The sequence below is a fragment of the Pseudorasbora parva genome, chromosome 18 (assembly GCF_024679245.1).
Source record: "Pseudorasbora parva isolate DD20220531a chromosome 18, ASM2467924v1, whole genome shotgun sequence".
NCBI classification, from domain to species: domain Eukaryota; kingdom Metazoa; phylum Chordata; class Actinopteri; order Cypriniformes; family Gobionidae; genus Pseudorasbora; species Pseudorasbora parva.
Genome location: NC_090189.1, coordinates 22,131,520 through 22,154,374, shown reverse-complemented (window position 1 = coordinate 22,154,374; position 22,855 = coordinate 22,131,520). Strand labels below are relative to the sequence as shown.

General features: G+C 37.5%; 1 protein-coding gene across 4 annotated transcripts in view; it reads right to left on the bottom strand.

Annotated features, from left to right (window-relative positions):
* cadm1a (cell adhesion molecule 1a) overlaps positions 1–22,855 on the bottom strand; it is a 323,756-nt gene that overhangs the window by 33,826 nt on the left and 267,075 nt on the right. For 2 of the 4 annotated variants that reach the window (XM_067423006.1, XM_067423007.1), the window contains 2 exons: positions 19,020–19,192; positions 6,784–6,867 (listed from right to left, as the gene is read on the bottom strand). In XM_067423006.1, the coding sequence (XP_067279107.1) occupies positions 6,784–6,867; positions 19,020–19,192 (257 nt within the window). The remainder of the gene's footprint in view (positions 1–6,783; positions 6,868–19,019; positions 19,193–22,855) is intronic. The other 2 variants (XM_067423008.1, XM_067423009.1) reach the window with 1 other exon arrangement.

Sequence of the window (22,855 nt, the reverse complement as noted above, 5' to 3'; positions counted from 1 at the left end):
TCCTGAACTATACACATCCAGCCAAAGGATAAATGAAATCAGCAGAAGGAGGGAGCAGTGTGGTTGCTTAGGACCCACTCTTCCTATTGAAGTACATGGGCATAATAGGATGCGCTTTAAGGGAAAAGCGATAAAAACTCAGCCTGATATAGCACAGCTATAGGTCTGAGCGGCCCGGCATTTGGAAAGCATATCCGGAGCCGAGGCTGTGCTGGAATTATAAACAACGCAATATGACTGTAATTGAATAATATTTTCCCTATCAGGGCCGTTTATCCACAGCGATGCCTGCGGGTTGGACCTCTGGAGGATTTCAATGTGTGCAGCAGGCAGCGATGTTAACGAGATTCATTCACCTCGCTAATGAAGAAAGAGGGTGTGTCTCATTTGTATGCGTCATCGCTTCTTTCATTAAACACAATCATGTAGCCTAATCACGGCCGATTCATTTCTCAGCCTTTTATAGATTCTCTCAAATCATCCGCACAAGTCAGTCCAAGATTTTGATTGCTCGCGTAACTGGCGGCCGCTCCCACTCGGTTTCGCGAGTACACAACAAAGCTCGGGGCCGCATCTCGAGCAATCTGCACGGTTTTCACTGTAATATAAAGAATTGCCTTGAGGAAAGAGAAAAACAGAGAGTAAAACGATCTCAATCGGTTGCTTCAATATCACAATCATTACATGGGGCAAATTACATCAGGGTCTCTTTTAGAGATTGAAAGCAGCAGCAACATTGATTTAGCTTTCCATCATCTGGGGCCGTATTAGCTTTTGTGTGCTTTTTATGTTGAGTAGAGTGGATTAGAGTAGCTAATGAGCTTGCGGTGGTCAGTATCGCAGGGGCATTGGTATCATTCGGAAACAGAGCCAGAGTTTACTCAATTATAAAACAAGCAGGTTCAGATGAAGCTGGTGCAAAAACAGTTAATTGTAGCTGCAACGCTGTGGACGTATGCCCGGTTTTCTAAGTGTGGTCCATGGCATAGACATATGCATAGATTTGTCCCCCCAGTCATGCATCTGTCTTTTTTTAATCAACGCATAAACTATTTAGATGCTGTTAAATGAAGCACGAGGCCTGCAGGTTATGTCCATTTTTTTTAATGATTGCTGAGGGCTAACAGTGGGCACTTCATCATGCATGTAAACAAATTGAGTGAGTATTACCATATAGCCATCTGCTTAGTACACAGCCACTAAAAAAGTAAAGTTAAAGGGTCAGTAAGATTGTTCTTTTAAAGATAGAAATATTTATTTGTTATGCAAGGATGCATTAAAGGACATCTCCGGTGAAAAATTAACCTGGGGGTAATTAACATGGTTACTGAGTAAATCGTTCTCTGGGATGCGTTTTCATGGAAATCGAATGTAAAGAGTTTGATCTCAAAAAACAGATTAGCTTTTAACCCTTGTCTATGGGGAACAGAGTAAGTGAAATTAAATCGCTAGTTAATACCACTAACAAGGCTCAAAATAGCCTCACACTAAGACAGTATACAGGCAGGCGCCGTCTTGACGAGTCGAGCCACGAACGCTGTGCTAAGTGATGAACTGTGACTTGGAATCTCACATGGGACACCATCTTCCCTTAGTTAGTCAAACATATTTATATGTAAACAGATATAATTCATGCATTTCCACTTAATTCCTATCGACCAGCTCACTTAGCACAGCGTTCGTGGCTCGACTGGTCGAGACTGTTTTCCAAGATGGCGCCTGCCTGTATACGCGTAATGTTCTGTCTTTATGAAGTATTTTCTTATTAAACTGTTTGTACACTTACAAAGTTCTCAATGCTTTAGTTTGCATGTAGGGACCCTCATTATGCTGCCGTGTTAGTGTGAGCCTATTTTGAGCCTTGTTAGTATTAACTAGCGATTTAATTGTACTTATTCTATGTCCCATATACTAAAATTATAAGCTAATCTGTTTTTAGAGATAAAACTCTTTACACTCGATTTTTATGCATCCCAGAGAACAAACCATGTGTTAATTGCCCTTAGGTGCATTTTTCACCGGAGTTGTCCTTTAAATTGTTCAAAAATGTATTTCAAATAAATGCTGTTCTTTTCAACGATTCTTCTATTCCATTAAATGATCCTTGAAAAAAGTATAGCAGTTTCCACAAAAATATTAAACAACACTGTTTTCAACATTGATGATAATAAGAAATGTGTCTAATCAAATCAGGATCATGCGACACTGAAGACTGGAGTAATTGCTGCTTTGAATCACAGGAATAATTATATCATATATATATATATCTGATATAATTATTCCTGTGATGATTCCTATATATATATTCATTTATCAATTAAATGAACAATAACAGAGAATAAGAAACTTCTTTTAAAACATTAAGAAAAATCTCACTGAGCCCAAACTTTTGAACAATAGTGTATATTAAAACATGTACAATGCTGCAAGTAATATAAACATTATATCATTTCAAGAAAAACATGAATATGTTCAGTAACTAGTACAATTTTGCAAACATACACCTTCCAATCATACTTAACTGGACTGGAAATGAGTGCGGCTACTCTTTTTCACAAAATCAGTTTACACAACAATTCATTGCATACCTTTCACTAATTGAGACATTCTTTAAGAATTTGGAACAAACATTTTCTGACTGCACTCACTTCATACATCATTCCTATGGCTGAAATGAAACTCTCTGAGGCCTAGTACTTTGGGTTCACTGGCAGATTAATTCATAACAGGGCACGGTCTCACATGGAACTTATGGGAGGCCTTCTAAGTTCGTTTGTACTTTATTTAACTATAGCACAATTTAAAGTGTAAATGTAAAGGCAACTCTGACTTGGGTGTGCACATGTTGAGGTAGTAATGTGTATGCATTTTGGCGACACATGGGGATGACAGTGGCAATGATTTATCTTGTATAAGAGTGATTGCAGTCAGAGCAGCAAATGAATGGCTCACAATCAGCTGTCTCCTTAAAAGAGTTTATTTGCAAGCAGCATAAAACTGAGTTAGAGTAGACTGAAGTGTAGATGTACTGATGTAGATGTAATGGTATATTTACCAGCATTCTCTCATTGTAAAAGGACACAAATGCACAAATGTTATGATTCAAAAGAATCAAGTGAGTGTAAAAACTGACCAACATTGTGGGAGTGGCACCAGGAACAATTGGAACATATAAAGTGCCATACTCAGTGTGAGGCACCCTTTGATCAACTGGCTGCATAAACGGATTTAATGAAGTTAGTCATCTTATTTTTTTAAATTTGAATCTGAAATATAAGACTGATTACCCCTTGTTTAACTGATAGTTGGTCAGACTAGTTCTGAAAACACAATCTTAACATAAAAGCCAGTGTTGTAGTACTTAAGTCCAATCTTAGTCTCAAGAACATTTTTCGACCTCAGACTATACTCAGATTTTATCTCAAGACCTGTCAAGATCACAACTGCGGTGATACCACGTAATTGTTGGTGCATTTTCCGATTTATTTGTGAACATCATTAAACTTTAGATGACTGCATAGTTTTGGGGCGCTTTAAACGTTTTGACATGGTCTGACATTTGTGCTTTTTTGTTGTTGCTTATAAACATATTAAATGACAAAATTGTCATTACACTATTCAGCACAAACTGGGCTACCATAATATGTGAGCAACATGTACTGCATGTACGTGCTTGTATTTTTGAGATAACATCTTTTTTGAAAAAACAAACAAAAAAAAAAACTAAAAATGTAAGTCACTAAGTATTAAGGCCACAAAACTGAGTGGAAATGTGTTCACAAGACGTTTGACTAATGGGTGAGGTTGCCTAGAGTTTTTGCTTTAAGTTGATGTGAGAATAATTGTGCCTGCTCATTTAAATAAAGCAATGTATTGATTTAAATTTTGTAAGAAACTTTTTCTTTACAAAGCCTCTATGCAAAGGGGTGTGAATGATCATGAATAATGCTGTGATTTACACCTGAGGAGACAATATAACCCATAATGATCTGCATAATGATGAGCCTCAGCCATTGAGTCAGATGACTGGGAGTATAACTCTTTACAAATATATTTTGTTGTAGTTTATTTAGAATAAAGTTAACAACATAAAGTGAGAGCCAAATGCACATTACAAAGGCCTATTTAAAATTATCAAAATATTTGGCTACTATTTTAATGTTTTTGAAAGAAGTCTCAAAACAGTACCATCTTTACAGCAATAACATTCAACATTTCAGTATTCAGTAAATACAAATAACTAAATAATTGGTAATGATGAATGTTAAAACAAAACAATGCAATTATGATTTTATAGAGTATAATTAAAATACAAAATACAATTAAAATATAGTTTTTACAAAACAAAATAAATTGAAATAAAAGACTTTCTAAAAAATAAAACTTGAAGTGGTCAAAATCATGTGACCCTTAAGTCTCAAGATGTATTGCGAATCTGGTATCTTACTTATGCTGCTCACTCTTCATAATCAACATATTAAAAAAATGAAATAATAATATCATAGGCTAATATTTAGGCCTAAACGTAGCCTATTTAGTTTCATAGTTAAAACCCATGGTCGATGACGGCGCAGGTGTTTCTTCCTTTAAAGGGTTAAGACAGCGGAAACAACTCATTGTCTACTTTTATTTGTTGACTCAGGGTATGGATTATTCTGCATATACTGCTCTCCAAATGCTTTCTTCCTTTCAAAAATATATTTTGTTTATTAAACTTTTTTTTATTGATTTCAAAAGCGTTTTTAAATTTCCAACAAACAAAATTTCAAGCCAAAATAACGAAGTGGTACAAAAAACCCTTTGAGTTACCACCATGCAAATTCAAACATTTCACTTTTCTCTATATGTGGCAATGTTTCACAATAATCTAATGTGCGTAAAATTTGGTCATTCTTTACAGATGCCGCAGTATGTTTGAACAGAAGACGAGCCAGATATATATTTTTTAAAATTCATTAAAGACAATAGAATTACAGGAATACTGGATTCTAAACACAGAAATGCCACATTATCATGAAGACCTTGAAGCAGATCTGAGGGAGAAACACCCACAAACACCTCACCTCCGCTTAAGTAAGGGGTTTTCCTTCCCATTAACGCTTGGATAACACATCTCGTTAATAAAAATAATGGCTAGTGCGGTGGATGGGATATACAAACCTACCAACATAGGTGCAATAATTTTTGGAATGACCTAACGCAAGTGGAAAATAATATGTTTTAGTCGCATAACTGCAGCTAAAGGACACATTGTCGTTTTACCATCGTTTTTTATCGACATTTAAAAAATATCGCAAAATAGTTTGGGCATATCTGTAATGGAAACGCAGCTATTGGCAGGAAAAGAGTTAAATATAAGACATTTTTTAGGCAATAAATGTGTATTTTTTTGATGAATTTAAGGAGTGTTGCTCTGGTCGTGTTCTTGGCTTAACCCATCAACAGACGCTGGTTTTTGTCTCGACTTGCCTTTGATTTTGGTGGTCTTGACTACATCACTAAAAGTAGCTATGTTTTATGCAACTGGCTCCAGAAATGTGTGATTATTAGAGAATGATGGAATACACACCATAAGTCGCTTTACAAATACAACAAATACAAAATGTGATAATCAAGCGGCAACCTCCCGCGATCTCTATTGAAACCAATACGGAAGTAATGTAAACTGCATTTTCTCAACTGGCCACTAGGGACAGGCTCCAGAAGGGAGCAGAATCTTATTGAGCCCCATGTTAAAATTCCCAACTTTACAGCAGAAAAAAACATGTTTACAGCCTGGTACAAATTGTGGTTTTGGTCTAAATGGCTAATGTTGACCTTCATGACAACAGTGAGGGGGGTGAATGTTTTTATAACTCATTTGTTTACGTTATATAAAGCCTTAAAGTTCTGCATAATTAAGGGCGTGGTTACAGGTGGATAGCCATTTATCCGCCATCTATAGTCATTGTGTCACCTAAGCTCCGCCCACATCCCACCTCTTTGCCCATTTTCTGTTATCCGGGAGTGACACGCGATGATGCGCTCGCAAGAAGGCAACGCCCAGCTCGTCTCTACTTTACGATTCAGAACGGCTTATCGGAATCCTATGGGTGACGTCCAGGACACTACGTCCATATTTGTTTACAGTCTATGGTGATAAAACACTACTGTATACTAGAGTAGTGAAAGAGTAGCACAGTCAGCATTTTGATATAATGAAACAAACACAAAAAAACCACATTATTTTTGTATCATTATACCTGTGCAGTCGGATATAGTTGGCTTGGTAAATGAGAAATCCAAGCATGTACACGCTTGATCCTGGTTCCTCTTGGCCACAAAGACTCTGCCGACATTGTCAGCCCACAGGAAACATAAAGGGGGTTCTGTAATCCCCGCAACAGACAGGCCTGGATACAGCGCCAGATCCTGATAAGATTAGGCCTCTAAAGGAGCGAACCGGGCTAAAATTTGAGAGAACTGTGAAGAGAGCCAGCTCTGACATGTGGCACCGACAGCGCTGTGAGCCCGGCCCAGCCCTGGCCCGGTCTCATATGGGACACGGTCCTCTCATAATCAGTGAGAGAATCTTATCAGGCCTGGCTAGCTGCTGGCGGTCTATCCGTCTCCCTCTTTTTTCTGTCATCCACACACATACACACACACACACACGCACACACACACGCACACACACACACGCACACACACACACACACACACACACACACACACACACACACACACACGCACACGCACACACACACACTCAGGTTGAGCAGGTGGATGGAGGTCATACCATACCTTGTATGATGTCTGGAGGGGAGGTTGTGGCGGAGATGGTGGTGGTGGTGGTGGTTTTGGGTTTAGGGGTTGTGGTAAGGGCATCTAGATGGAAAAACACAACAAAAAAAACATGACATACGGGGAAAATCAGGAAAAAACGAAACCAAACATGATCAAATCAACAACAATGAGAGACAGATTTGTGTTGTGTATTATGTGTAGCTTTACTTCACAGATGGCAAATTAGTCTATAAACTAATGGTGAATTATCAAGCATAACTACTGTACGAAATGAAATATTACTCTCTGGTGAAGAAGTTATTACACAAGGTAACTGTGGGAATAGTACTATGGTGACATTCTTGTGTGTGTAAACATTTACTGCTGATTTAATGTTTGGGAAATAGAATAAAACAGCATTTAACAACAATTAAAAAGAAATTGAACAAAAATGAAATGATGACATGAGGGAATGATTGGAAATGAAGGAAAACATACAATGCAGATGGTTTTGCATTTAAAAAATGTCCATGCTAACAAATGACCATAGCGATGACACACAGAAGGGGTCCTGGCATACATTCTTTTTTGTTTGTTTTTTGCATTTTCACACTTCATTAGTCGCTTTCCCCCCTTCTATCTACTAATGTTGCTTCTGATTTAGCAATTTGTAGTGTGGAGTGCTGGACGCAATATTGATAAAACCCAGAGACAGCAGCGGCGGTCGTGACAGGCTTAGTGTGTTTGATGTCGGCGAGTTAACCCAGCGGGAGCGTTAGCCAGTCGTGGGGTGATCAGGATTTTTCACGGAGAGACAAACAGGCAAACATTAATGAAATGAGGAATGGAAAGGAGGGTGTGCGGACATGGGAGATAACAGGCGTGAAAAGTGACACGGCCCATGCCGCTGTTTGCCCAGCGCGTCCAGACAGATACCACTGTGTTAACATCTGTGGTGGGGGAAATTGGTCGGCTGTCTCCCCTCCCCACTTTGTTGTCTGTGCTCCATCAAAAGAGCTCGGTGGGAGCCCAGAAACGCCTCCACTCTCTAATGATAAACATCCAGCAGGATGAAGCACGGGCAGAGAGGAACTCTGCCTCCATCTCCTCTGCTGATACACGGATAACTCAGAAAATGGCAGCAATGTATTGAATGTCATGCAACTACAGGCCTTTTACCACTGCGCTAAAAACTTGCTAAGTCCACTTTTATCCCTGATAAATTACCAGTTGATAAATGTGCAATTCCAATACAATTCAACGTGTCAGTTAAAATATAGAATGCACAATGTATAATTGTCTCACATTAAAGGGTTAGTTCACCCAAAAATTAAAATTCAGTCATAAATTACTTACCCTAATGTCGTTCGACACCCGTAAGACCTTTGTTCATCTTCAGAACACAAATGCAGATATTTTTGTTGAAATCCGATGGCTCAGACAGGCCTTCATTGACACCAATGTCATTTTCTCTCTCAAGACCCATAAAAGGCACTAAAGATGTCGTTACAAAGCCCATCTCACTACAGTGGCTCTACAATAATTTTATGAAGTGACGAGAATAGTTTTGGTGCGCAAAAAAACGAAATAAAGACCTAAATATATGATGGGTCGATTTCAAAAGAAATTTTCGAACGGTTATGTATCAGCATATTGATTGATCGTTATTTAGTTGTTGTTTTTTTCCGCACAGAAACTATTCTCGTCGCTTGATAAAATTATTGTAGTATCACTGTAGTGAGATGGGCTTTGTCACGACTCCTTTAACTGTAACGAGAGAGGAAATGACATTGGTGTCAATGAAAGCCTGTCTGAGCCATCGGATTTCAACAAAAATATCTTCAATTGTGTTCTGGAGATGAACAAAGGTCTTACGGGTGTCGAATGACATGAGGGTAAGTAATTATTGATGGAATTTTCACTTTTGGGTGAACTAACCCTTTAAGTCCATGGTAAATGTTGCATGACATTTTAAAAAGACATATTATATAATTAATCTTTAAAACTGTATTTACAATGTTAGAACATATCTGTATTTTAAATAAATGCTGTTCTTTTGAACTTTCTATTCATGAAAGAATCCTGAAACATAATTTAAAAATGAAAGAAACTTTAATTTTTAAAGAAAAAAACAAACAAACATAAGGAATGTTTCTTGAGCACCAAATCATCATATCAGAATGTTTTCTAATGGATCATGTGACACTGAAGACTGAATTCAGCTGTTCCATTGCAGGAATAAATTATATTTTATAATATAGTAAAATAGAAAACAATTACTTTAATATTAGAATCATATTTAATAATATTACTGTTTTACTTGCTTTTTTTTAAAATCAAATACATAAGAGACATTAAAAAACATTAAAACAAATTGCATCAAATGGTCACCCTTGACAATCCTAGCTAAAAAGTATTATTTATTTCTTTAAAAAAAAAAAAATCTTACTGAGCCCAAATGTTTGAACGATAGTGTATTTACTAAAAGTACGACACATTTATAAAAGAGAAATAAAAAAAACTTAGCAAATGATTAAACAACAAGCAAGCACATTTATTCTTCAAAAAATTATCAAAAACTACAGCATACCCTACTGCACTCTGTCCATTTCTTTAAGAGAAAGGAGCGGATGTGACTGCTTTACTGCACTTTGTGACGGAAAAGGTACTTTCAAAGATTTGTATGTTTGGCATGCCAATAAAAAACAGTAATGCATCACAGGACGTCAGCGGTAAGTTGTTACCTGTCTCAAACTACACTGATTCACAAGGCAAATCGCAGCTAGGTGAAAATTTCTCTCCCGGACATCTTCCAGAGTGTGCACAGCCATGTTGATTTCTCCAGCCGGAGATGAAGAATTTGCGCCCGCACACCAGCGAACAGAGAGAACCTGATAAATTGTGTGGGATTTAAACAGAATCATGCATCTCTCTAAAAGTGCATGGTCTAAAATGTTTAATATTTGACACTTGGTCATCCTTAATATCCTATGGCAAAAAGGGAAAAGGAAACAGCTGACCAAGGAAACTCAGTGAGCAGTCAAGCATGGAAAATACAGGCTAACGAAGAGCTATAGAGCTCACTTTAAAAGCACCAGCACATTTGATCAATAGCCACTATAGACTACATTTGCATTAAATAATGTGAGCTGAGTCTGAGAAGCTTAATGTTGTATGAACTAGAAGATGCATAAATGTTTTAATAAAGAAAGACGCGAGAAAGTGAAGCCCCCACTTAACACACGCTCAGTTTAACTCGGCACGATATCCGACTCAGCGGAGTGGGAACTTTATTGGAGCCACTCCGTTATGAACTGTGAATGCCCAACAGATGTTTGAGATCACAGATGTCAATACCTCATTAAAAACTTGGCAGGCCGATTGGATCTATAACTCACCACGTTTCGAAACAGCCCGTTTTTGCACATTTTTCGGAGGGTGACTTTTTAGACACCAAGGCAAACCGATGCCTTGGTGTATCAAGGCTTATTGACTTTCACAGCACATACCTGCCATGTCATCCCAGCGTGTGTTTATCACGGCACATTATGAATTATAGCAATGGGCTGGTGTGTGTGTGTGTGTGTGTGTGTGTGTGTAGCAGGCTCATTAAACCCGGGACACTACAAAATACTGCCGGTTACACTGATTCCCCAGATACGCAAAGGCTAACGCTAGAACGAGAACTCATATTTTACTCTCTCCCTCGCTGAGCCACTCGCTAAAACGCCGCATCTCCCAAATGAGATGCGGACCAACGCATGAGTGGCTTGCAGAGACATGGAAGAGTATCAGGAGAGCGAGGTACATATGAGGAGCTGACTAGATGAGTACTTTAATCGGCATGGCATTTCCTGCCATGTCCTGGGACTCCTAAAGGATAACAGTCATTTAGGAACGACATGGAGAGGGAAAAACACACATGAGTAATAGTGTGATTAGCAATGGGCGCTCAGGGCTGTTGATTTGCCCATCAGCAACCTTCTGTCATCAGGCAGCTTTGCGTGTTTGTTCAAGGAGATTTTCGCTTGCTGTAGCAAAACTAGCAAGAGGAGGGGAGGGAGCTTAACCCAAATATGATGATATTTTGAGGCTATACTGCACTTAGGTTTGGAACACAAACATAAACACACATGTACACACACTAACAACTAAAACAGTGGTACTTAAACTGTACAAATCTACAAAAAGTAATTTTTACATCCTAAAATTGCAGTGTACACACTGATTAGATCAGTTAAATTATCTAAATTATTTAATTTATCTATGCAAATTCTATATATATATATATATATATATATATATATATATATATATATATATATATATATATATATATATATATATATATATATATATATATATATATATAATTTGCATAGATTTATTTATTTATTTATTTATTTATTTATATGCAAACCTGACACTGGCAGTAGCACGGAAGTGTTCGACTCCAATGAAAGGCTAATGAAGGGAGGGCTTAGAAGATGGCCCTTGTTAATGACTCTGGCAGACGGGATGAAATGGGTGTGGATGGGAGAGGCTCCTCTCCTTTTAGACCATGAAACATGAAAGCGCTTAAAAACATCACCCATCCAATCTGCCTGCAGAACCACGTTATGAGAGATTTAGAAAATGTTTCTCAATAATTATAAAGCAACCCTACAGTATAACAACTCATGCTTATCATCTACTCCACAGAACAGAGACTTGTGCATCCGTGTTTATGAATACATTTAAAGATGCAATGGGTGATTCTTCACAGATAGCAATAACTATGTTCAGTGGTCAAAGTGTATTTTTATAAATATGTATCATCTGTGGAAGGCGTAGGACCATAAAATGTTTGTTCGATCATTTGGTCCAAATTAAATGATACCATGTGTTCCACCAGTCAATGTGTGTTTGCATACCACTGCGCAGCCTGTTCATGTAGACATCATATTCCAGCAGCACACAGAGCGAGGATAGCAGGCAAACAGCAGCAACCTAACTTTCCTTCTGAACCAACAACAAATGGCAAGTATCTACATTTCAGGTTTGACAGTACAGCTCTATGTACTGATGACCGAATTCAGTGTGATTCGCCTGTTTCTCCCCCTTTTCTCGCTGGTGATTACACATAATGTAATACAATAACATTGTCTCTGGTCGTCTCGCTTGTGGTCTGTGTGCGTTCATGTGTTTTGGAGGAGGTGTGGCTTTGGACGGCGATTTGCAAAGAAGGTGGGATTATGCTTTTAAAGCTAGCAGGCTAAAGTTAGCATTTCCCAGGTTACCTGTTGCACCTTTAAGTTCATTGAATTTAATGGCATCTGTGACTTACTTTAAATAAGGTATTATGTAGTAAATAAGTATATATCATTTTAATGCTAAAGTGGAGCAGACACAAATTGAAATCAACTGAATAATTAATAATAATAATAAATTATTATTATTATTATTATTATTATTATTATCTAGGGCTGTCAAAGTTAACGCGTTAATAACACGTTAACGCAAATTAATTTTAACGGCACTAAATTTATTAACGCGCGTTAACGCCGCACGCATTTTCTGTTTGATTCATAGCCCGTAGTTGGAGAAATCAGGATAAGCCATAGACGTAAAGGATGCAGCAGCAAACATTAATAGGGAAATAAAATGGATATCATTGATATTCTAAACCAAAAGTTAAGTTATTGCCTATAAGCTACCATATTTTCTGTTTAACCATATTAGACACCAGGTCGGAAGAAAAGTCTGTTTACATTGAGCACATTCTCTGCAGTCCGAGCGCGATGCGTGAAGCTCACTCTCGCTCATGTCTGAGGTAAATCATTGACACATCACCACTTACAGTACATGTGTTATATTGAACTAAATGCATTACAATTGGCTAAAACGAATACACAGGTTACTCTTCTGAACAAGAACGCTCCCGAGTCCGTGTTCTTCACACTGTTCACGTGAATCGAGGCATAGTTCGGCGCGCACATGCAAAATACCGGCAGTTCAATAGAGAGCGCACCTCTCTTAAAAGGGCCACATTATATTCCTACTCGTGGAATATGGACCTCCTCCGGTGTGGTATGGTGTGGTACTGGTGTGCTCACAGGTCCGCATGACAGCTTTCATATTACCAGTTTTTCATACGAACTGTGCCCTGTTCTGAACTACACTGCCAGTAATATTACCTTTATTTATATTGAGAGAAATCCCTGCTTATTCTGAATTTTTACGCTAGGCTTAAGAGACATAAACAAGTTCTTTGATAAACATCTATGACCTTTGATACATGTCTAGTCTTCATGCTGTTTTATTGATTATTATTGAATAAGTATTATATGGTTTCATAATAATAAACGTACATTTGCATAAAGCATGCATATTTGTCCATATACCCATGTTGATAATAGTATTAAAAACTTAATTCAAACTTAATATAAGATATATTTACAACAAATAAAAATCTGCAATTAAATTGCGATTAATCGCGAGTTAACTCATGACAATCATGTGATTAATCGTGATAAAAAAAAAATTATCGTTTGACAGCCCTACTAATATCTCATCTTTCCTTCGGTCCTGACACTTTGTGGTCATTAAAAAAAAAAAAATCACAGAATGTTTTTAACAACAAAAAAAAGAGTAGGGTCATGGCCCCATCATGGCCAAATTTGTCCATTGGCCTCTGTCCATCTCTTAATAATCCCCATATACTGATCGGCTTCCTCCATTTGTCTCCTCACCACCAATCAGCTGGTGTGCGGTCGGCGTTCTGCCGCAATATGGCTGCCGTCACATCATCCAGGTGGATGCTCCAGAGCCGGTGGTTGAGGAGATTGTGTTATTATTATTTTTATTATTGATTATTTTTATACGTGTGTGTGATTATGTGTGTGTGCATTATAACTATATTATATTAATTATATTACTCATGATTATTAATCTACATCATGCAACTTTCAATACAAATATATATATATATATATATATATATATATATATATATATATATATATATATATATATATATATATATATATATATATATATATATATATATATATATATATATATATATATGATATATATATATGGTACACACAGTGCATGCTGCTTGCTAACTATTGCATAGTTATTTCTTTCACAGGCTTCAGACAAATTATCCGTGGTTATGAAACTTCGTATTTTTAAATCAATGTGAATGACGGTTCAGATGGTCTAGTTTGGGCTTAGACACGCAAGCATGCACGTCATTTGCAATGCATTCTTTCATCTTCACACATCCAGTAGGACTTTTTTTACATTGCCAACTCTAATACAGCACATTTGCATGTCTGAATTCACAGATGACTAGATTTTCGAACGGCCAGCTGCTGAGGCTGTGTTTGACAGTAGCCAAATTTATTAGGGCAATCTGAATTTTAAATGTGCGCGCCCACCAATACGATGAATTGTGAGGGAAACACCGATGGGGCAAATTGAATAAAAGTAAGCGAGCTTTAAGAATGGAGGGAAAGTATGGAGAGAAGTGATTTACGGGCTCCATTATTAAAGCACAGGGATGGGATTGGACCTACAGTGACAGCAGTGTATTGTGTTTTTTTCTTTCCCTACATATGTTGAGCTCGCTGGACCGAGGCTGGATCTTCTCGAGTTACATGCACTGCTAGAAAGACTGCTGTTCCTCCAGCTGTTCGTTCTCAGTACTCTTCTTGTGCTACACATGTTGTGGGACAATTAGGTGCCTCAAACAAGTCTGAGGATTGTCACAAAATCAGGCTGTTTATCAATCTCTATGCAATGTGTTTTTTCAGCAAGCTGTGTTGAATCTACATTATGTGTGAGGGTTGAGGATTTAGGTTTACACTAAAACAAATATCTGTTTATGCTTGCCATTTGCACAACCACACAGGGGATTCCCTCAGAAGAAGCATTGTACAATGCTTTACTTTTCCATAACCATAAGGTTGCAATATGTTCTTCAATGATCACACATTTTCTGACATCTTTTTCAATACCTTTTTGGTCATTTGAGAATATTGGTTAAGATTAAAAATCATTAAAAAGCAAACTGATAAAAACTAACAACTGTCAAGTTGCATAATATTTTCTACAACACAATCAAACGGACTCATCAAGACTCAAAAACAATGCTACAAATCAGACTATGAATCACAAAAAGTTTTACTCTACAGAAGAGCAATATTTAGCCAGTTAAATATTTTAGGTCACAACAGCATTAGTAAAAAAGGAACTTTTCCAGGTCTTTATTGTGGGAACCCTGATTTTTCACCCATCAAGAGAACAAAATCATGTTTGGGTTCAGTATGGCACTCTAAGCACAGTTAAGGAAGTGTATTGCCATGATCGATTTTTGCCGGGCGGCTGTGAGATACCAAAGGAAAGCCCTCTAAACATGGAGGAATTGTTACGGAGCGGAAACGTGAGCGAGGGTGACAGGCAGAGGAGGAGTGTGCAATATTAAAGGCCAGGGCTGTGAAGGCAAAGGTAGTCTTTATTAGGTTAGAGGCGCTCTGTAAACTTGTTACAGGCCGGTGTGTTAGATCTCATTCCCCCGCAGGGGCATGCTGGGATGGAGGCCTTGGAAAAGTGTCTCAGGGAATGTATTTTTTCCCCATAACCAGTTTAGTGCCAGCCACCCTCCAAGTGTTCTCCATCACTTAGCTTCACAACAGTTGGGGAACAAACGCATTAGAGAAAAATTGCCTCTGCAGTACATCTGTTCTGGCTGTCTATCGAGGGCCCAGGAAGCTCTCCTACCAGAAATCAAGAATCTGATATTGACTCTAATGTGCTGAATACTTTTTAGCTCATTCATAAGTGGACACTGTTGAAGAGAAGAGTCATGCCATTTTAAACTGAAGGGGCATAGACTTTAAACACCAAAATAAATAAATAAATTATATTTAAAATAAATAAATACATTTAAGTACATTTAATTTCCAAATGGTTGAAAATTAAAGTCGCATGACTATGATAACTTGAATAAATAAAGAAAATGTAAGTTTCCTATACTGATTAAAACGGATCTCTCACAATATTAAAAAACAAACAAAAAAAGAAAAAAAAAGAAAAAATTCCGTAGATGATGAAGTTACTTCTCTAAAACTTTGTAACATAAATTATGCATACACATGTCTATATTTGGTCAGTCCAAATGAGTGTATTGTTCAGTGGATTATGGCCCAGTTTCACAGACAGGGTTTACGATAGGCCAGGATTAGACCTTAGTTCGATTAGGGCATTTAGGTTGTTTTTATAAATTTGCCTTAAAGACAGAGAAGAAAAAAGAAAGGAAAAAAAAAAAGCATCTAGAGACTAAAAATAGGTCATACACATAAATATATGTCAGTGCAAGTTACTTGGAACTAAAACAGCTCAACATTTTAGTCTAGGACTAGGCTTAAGCATTGTCTGTGAAACCGGGGGGAAATGCTTTAAACTCTACACCTACCCACTCTCATGATGCTCAAGAATTTTTCTCTTGAAGCTGCTCTTGGGTAACACTTCAGAATACTGTTCCGTCATTAATGAGTAACTACACAGGAAAAAATTTGTAATGCATTAATAACACCAATATTAACTAACAAGAAATGTGGAATAATGAATTAGTACGTAATAGCGCTCAGTTGAATTTAGTTATACACTATTAGTTAAATAAATAACAATTATTTTTTCACTCCTCCTAGAGGACTAATAAATACTACTATATACAGATTCATAATAAATCTGAATAATGCATAATATATAATTAATTCTAAAGTGTAGGTCATAGTAACCCATTAGTAATGACTCAAGTATTACCAAATCCTTCAGACTACTTCAACTGTTTGGATCAGTATTTTAAGTATTTTTAAATGTTTATTACTAGTGTATTATGATGATCTGCACTTTAGAAGGCTGTGGTAACACTTTAGACATTACTACCGAAAACTTAACAAAAACCTTAAACGGTTACAATGGTTTTAGTCATTACTAGAGTTATCATGTTTTTTAGAATACTAATCCAAATAATGAGTAATTCCTTCTGAAGGATTTGGTAATACATGAGCCATTACTAATGGGTTACTATGACCTTCCCTTTAGAAATAATTGTATTATTCTTTTTTCATGTTCATTATCCTTTATTTTACCAGGAAATAATCCCATTGAGATTCAAAATCTTTTTTTCAAGGGGGTCCTGGCAAAGACAGGAGAAAAAATTAAAGAAAAAAATACATAAACACACAATTAACCGAAGAAGACATTTAGCAATTTAACATCATCTCAACATAATCACCAGCAGCTCTCAAAAACATCACGTGCATTTAGTACTCAAATAGTCCTTTATCCTAGTTTTAAACTGTGTTATTGTCAGTAGATACTCACATTTGAGTTGTTTCTGAAATTTATACCAGGAAAGAGGTGCAAAAACTTTAAATGCACTTTCAACGAAAACAGTTTGCATTTGTGGGATATCATACATGGTTTGCCCATATGATCTAATGACTGCTTTATTCACATTTATTATGAATCTGTATAGTAGTTATTAGTAGTCCTCTGGGAGGATTGAAAAAATAGCATTCAATGATTATCTAAAACTGAATTAGCTGAGAGCTATTACTTACTAATCTGTTAATCAGAGTTTCTTATTCGGTAATGGTTACTAGAATGATAATAGTGCATTACGCATTTGTAGTTATTCATTTATGGCGGAACAGTATATTAAAGTGTTACCTGCTCTTAAAACAACTAAAACAAATATGTATGGTTATTATTTGTTGTCAAAAATAATAAATAACAAGACTCATACAAAAACTATGTTAGGATGGAATTTCAACTGGATGTTCTTTCTTACTTTTTTTATAAAGTCATCTAGGGCACTAAGTAAGCCAGGACCAGCACTGGTCCTCCTTCAAAATATGTGCATGACCTCCTGGAACTAACCATGCAGGAGAATGGCTGGGACGTATGATGGAATGCTGCCACTTGACACTTGATAAATCTAGATAAACAGATTTATTATCATATATGAGTGCTGAAAGTGTTAACAACCCTTATAGTGATTACATGAGGCCATGCATGAATAGTTTTACAATTACCCTTCCAATGTGCCATGCATTACATATGCCGACTGTATGAAAACGTGTTCTTACTGAGACAGCTTGCTAAACGCTCATTTTGCCTTCCCTTTAACATCTCTGTAAAGTAGAGCGTTTAATTGAACAGTGCCTCGACAGAACGGCGTAATATGCCAAATATGCGAGGATCGCTGTGGGTCTTGCTGAATGTGTCAGGGCCACTGTGTTTGTAATACGCAGATGTCATCCTATTAATTTGTGGAAGAATAATTATAAGACTATAGAGTATCCAGATGTCACCAGTGCCTGTCTTTATGAGTGCACATGTATGTGTGTGTTGAATATATTTGAGTGTCACTCTGTTAACACAACGGAGACGCATGATGCTAGATTAAACGGCGACAGCCCAGTCGCACCGTCCCGTTTCTGCATTAGCAATTCTAATGTAAGATATGTGGTTGAATTGTGTAGATATTAAAAGCAGCATCAGACACAGAGTGTTATATGCGACACTGTTTTTAATAGGGGAGGGATTTGAGCTCTCACAGCACCATACGTGGCTATGTCACTCTCGCTTCTATTCTGTTGGTTCAACTGTCATGAATTTCTCGTGGAATGACTGCCAAGCCACTCATGGGAGAAACGTGTGAAAAGCCTGTCGCAATTACTGGCGCATTTGCACTTCGTGCTGGGGCAAGTTTTTGGAACACGCACAACTCGGGCGAAGCCAAGTTTCTGTGGCGACCCACCGACAACATGCAATGTTCCCACACACACATACACACACAAAAAGTTTGGCTTCTTTAAAGCTTATTCACAGTATCATTTGATAAAACGACTTGAAGCAAATCTGAATTAGTTGGGCTTTGCCTCCCTTGCTACTGACATAAACTGTATATCTGTTCACTTAAAGATCCTCATTGCAGCACAAATCATTTCTTAAATAGCTCTGAGTCCATTGTTGCACTCTTTGAATGGAGGACAGCAATTTCACCACAGGCTTAGAGCAGCAAAAGATATCAGAAGTAAATTCCAGGAGGAAAATGGTCAGATTAGAACGTGTCCTAGAGGAAAGGAAATGTCATTGAGATCAATGTTATTGACCCGTGACTCAGATGGAGCGGTGAAGTGAGTGAAAGAGCAAGAGGTCGAAGAGACAGAACTACTCGGTCACTTTGGACTTACCGCGCACAAAAAGGATGTAGTCATCATAGGCTTCACCCACAGAGTTGGACGCCACACATCGGTAAGTGCCGTTGTAGGACTTGTTCAGGTTCTCAATGAAGAGATCTGAGCCAGTGATAACCGCGTGAGATGGCACATCATCCTCAACCCTCACCCAATTCACCTGTTGAGGCCTGGATGGAGAGACAGAGCACATAATAACTTAGTCCTAGTATTTTCTAGTAAGACCCCTCAAGTCTAGTTCACATCACATCGTTTTCTGGCCAAGGGACCTGTCGTTCAGGCAAAGAGGTTGTCTGACCAACATGTAATGTCTTATGGACCATAAACTAAAGCGTCTTTTTTAAATATTTAATGCCATGAATCTAGTCAGAATTGCTATGGCTAAGGAAAATGGCTCCAGAGTGTTAATTAACAATTAAAAATAAATAAATAATGGAAACTTTTTAAAAATGTCTTACTAGCAGTTTCGTTGTAATTATTTGTGAAATTTGCTAGCATTTCCTGGATGGAAATGATTTCAAATCAAATCCTAACAATACTCAGGTAGGCTGTGGCATTTAAACAACGCTGAATTGGTACTAAGGTGCCTAAATTATGCCAAGAAAATATTCCCCACACCATTATACCACCAGCCTGAACCATTGACACAAAGCAGGATGGATCCAAGCTTTCATGTTGTTTATGTCATATTCTGTGCATACCATCTTAAAGGTCACAACAGAAATCGAGAACCATCAGACCAGCCAACGTTTTCTCAATATTCTCTCGCTTTTTTGCAATCACGTGCGTCTGATGACACGCAGAACTCAGATGGAGGGCAGGAAGTGAAAAACAGAATGAACGAGATGGAATATGTGATGTGCTGGTTTAGAAAGCTATAAACAGAAAATCACAACATATGTTGGACGTGATCCTTATGTTATGAAAAGGAGTGATTTTTCTACTGGAAGACTTGCCTGCCATCTAGACAGTTGATATAGAGAATGTGAAGCTGCTGTCATGCCGTGTTGAGTTCTGGTCTGGTTTGTTTAAATCGCACTGTCTTTCTGCTAGTGGGTTTAGGTCATTTTGATTTTCTGTCGTCTCGTAATTGTGAAAAATGTCACCATTGCAGGTCATTCATGCTGCTTTAAGAATTACCATAGGAACTCATATCATTGTTCAGGTGGAAAACTGGACAATATAATACACTTTTCCGCCTTTTCAGGTTGAGGAGGTGACGGTAAGATGCTGGATAGTAAACAAAGCAAAACATAGTCATTTTGAGTTTGCGTTAGTAAATCCTATAGTGATTCCCAAGTAGAAAATCACTTTCTGATATCCATCTGCATTTCGCCCCACAGCAGTGACGTCACAGATAAGCAACCTATTGTCCAATTTTTTGTAAGCCTGTGTGTAAATCAGTTCCCGTTCTTAGCTGAAAGTAGTGGCATCTGGTGTGTCTTCTGCTGCTGTAGTCCATCTACTTCAAGGTTTGATGTGTTGTGAGTTCAGAGATGCTCTTCTGCAGACCTTGGTTGTAACAAATAGTTATTTGAGTTACTGTTGCCTTTCTATCAGCTTGAACCAGTCTGGTCATTCTCTTCTGACTTCTGGCATCAACAAGGCATTTTCACCCACAGAACTGCCGCTTATTGGATATTTTTTTCTTTTTCAGACCATTTTCTGTAAGCCCTAGAGATGGTTGTGTGTGACGACCCCAGTATATTATTTCTATTCTATTCTATTCTATTGATATATTTTATATATACGTTAACAAGCAGTTGAACAGGTATACCTAATAAAGTGGCTGATGAGTGTATATATAAAAATGCCTCAATGATTTGGTTCACATTTCTCAACATTTTCATATCTTGTTAGACTTAAGTCAACACCAATCCAAGGGAATTAATCAAACAAAGGTAATTAATGAAAAAAAAAAAAAAAACACTACCTGAAGTCACTGAAAAATCATGGCAATATATCGGCCAAAGGGTGTAGGCAACCCTGCTAGTAATTCATTGGAAACAACAATTGTAGCAGCCTGGGAACTTGTATAGATTATTTTATTTTCCAGCAGACTAAATGCCTGTGCACTGTGACTGAATCCAGCAAATCAGGTTTTTGTGTGCAATTTGTTATCATATTAATATGTGCAATATGTGAGGCTGAAAACAGGCCCTTCCCTCAGAAAAAATAAATAAAAAAATTATCAGTTGCGGTCAGTAACACAGATTGTGGGATTCGACCAATGTCGCAGCCTACGGCATTGGCAAATGAACAACATTTTGGCAAAGTAACAAAAAGCGAAAGGCTGTGATTTTCTCTTGTCTGCCTCAATTAACTGCCACTGCGAGCTATCTCCTTTTGTTCTCTAAACACCTGAGCCGAGCACACAACAGCCCATTCTACTTTCACAGTGATGAGCAGAATGAGCTAAACCTACTGTGGAAAAATAAAAGAGGCTCTAAACTCTGCTCGGCTCTCACAAGTTTCAATGGCACTGCTGCAGTGTAGTTATTTCCCAAGAGCATCTGAGGAGGCTTTCCCTTGTTGTTCTGGTTTTTGTGTCTGTGTTTAAACTTACCATTCTCTGTTTAAAAGGGGGGAGAGGGAAAAATACAAAAAACAAAATAAAACAAAACCTTCACAACTTCGAAACAAAGGATTGGATCGCGTTCAATAGCAGTTGATCCCCGGCCACTGAGGATGGCAAAACAACATTTGATGGCGAGCAGCGAGTGGGGAATCTCAAAGAGCCTCAATCTGAGGTTAAATATACATGCACAGCATAAAGATGCAGACGTTCCTGATATGGAAAGGGAGAAATGACCTAGAAAAAGTGCCTTATTGGGAAGAAGGCATGGGGAAAAACACACAGTGGAGGGGCTGCAGAGAACCTGGCGTGAGGCGGAGAATACAAATGGGATGGCAAGCCAAGCCCTGCACTGTCTGACAGTAATGACTGCAGCCCCTCTCCAAGCTTTAATGAAAATGACTTCCAATTTTCCGCTCACTGTATTGATTGTATTTTCATCTTTATTAAATGAATTCGGGTGGCGTCTCGTCTGCCCGCAGCATTTCAGTTTGGGTATGTTATGGGGCTTGTTGCATGTAAAAACACCAGAAAGGCTTTCATTACATGTACTCTCATTGAACTAACATTGACAACTTACTTTAGGCTCATGTGCAGTGCCCCCCAAAATATTTGGACACTAAAAATTATGATTTTCTCTGCATCAGATGAAAAGAGAGAAATTAACTTTCTTCATTTAGAATTTTTCTTAATCTATTGTTTTACAAATTTCTTTTTTTGAAATATATGGTCAGGAAAATATTTGTTGTCTAATTTATTTACAATAAATGCCACTTGGTTCGATATATGAAATGACATTAATATAGTTTTAATTTTGATTAAGTGAGCAAATATTGGGGCCATATTATATATTTTTGTTTGCAGTAAGGGCAAACTGACCCAATCATGACCCAAATAAATAAATAAAATAAATGAATGAATAGCGCTGGAAAATATGGCAATCAAACAAATTCATTTCAGCCTTTTTATAATCAAAACATGTTGCTGAACAAATCATTTTTCAAATTCAGTCACTTTTATTATTTGTTACATTGAGGCTACATGATTTTCTTATTTTGGTCTTAATCGGATGTAGAGAAATCCAAATTAAAATACGTTGGAAAGTCCTTTTTTAATCTAATATTGCCCATCCATGTATTCCCCATCCAAGTCCTCGACTAAATTAAAATACAGTTATCAATTTCATGTTACATGCCAGAAAAAGTAATCAATAGCCAATATTTGGTAAAAAGCCCCCCAAAAATGTGGTGCATGAGCA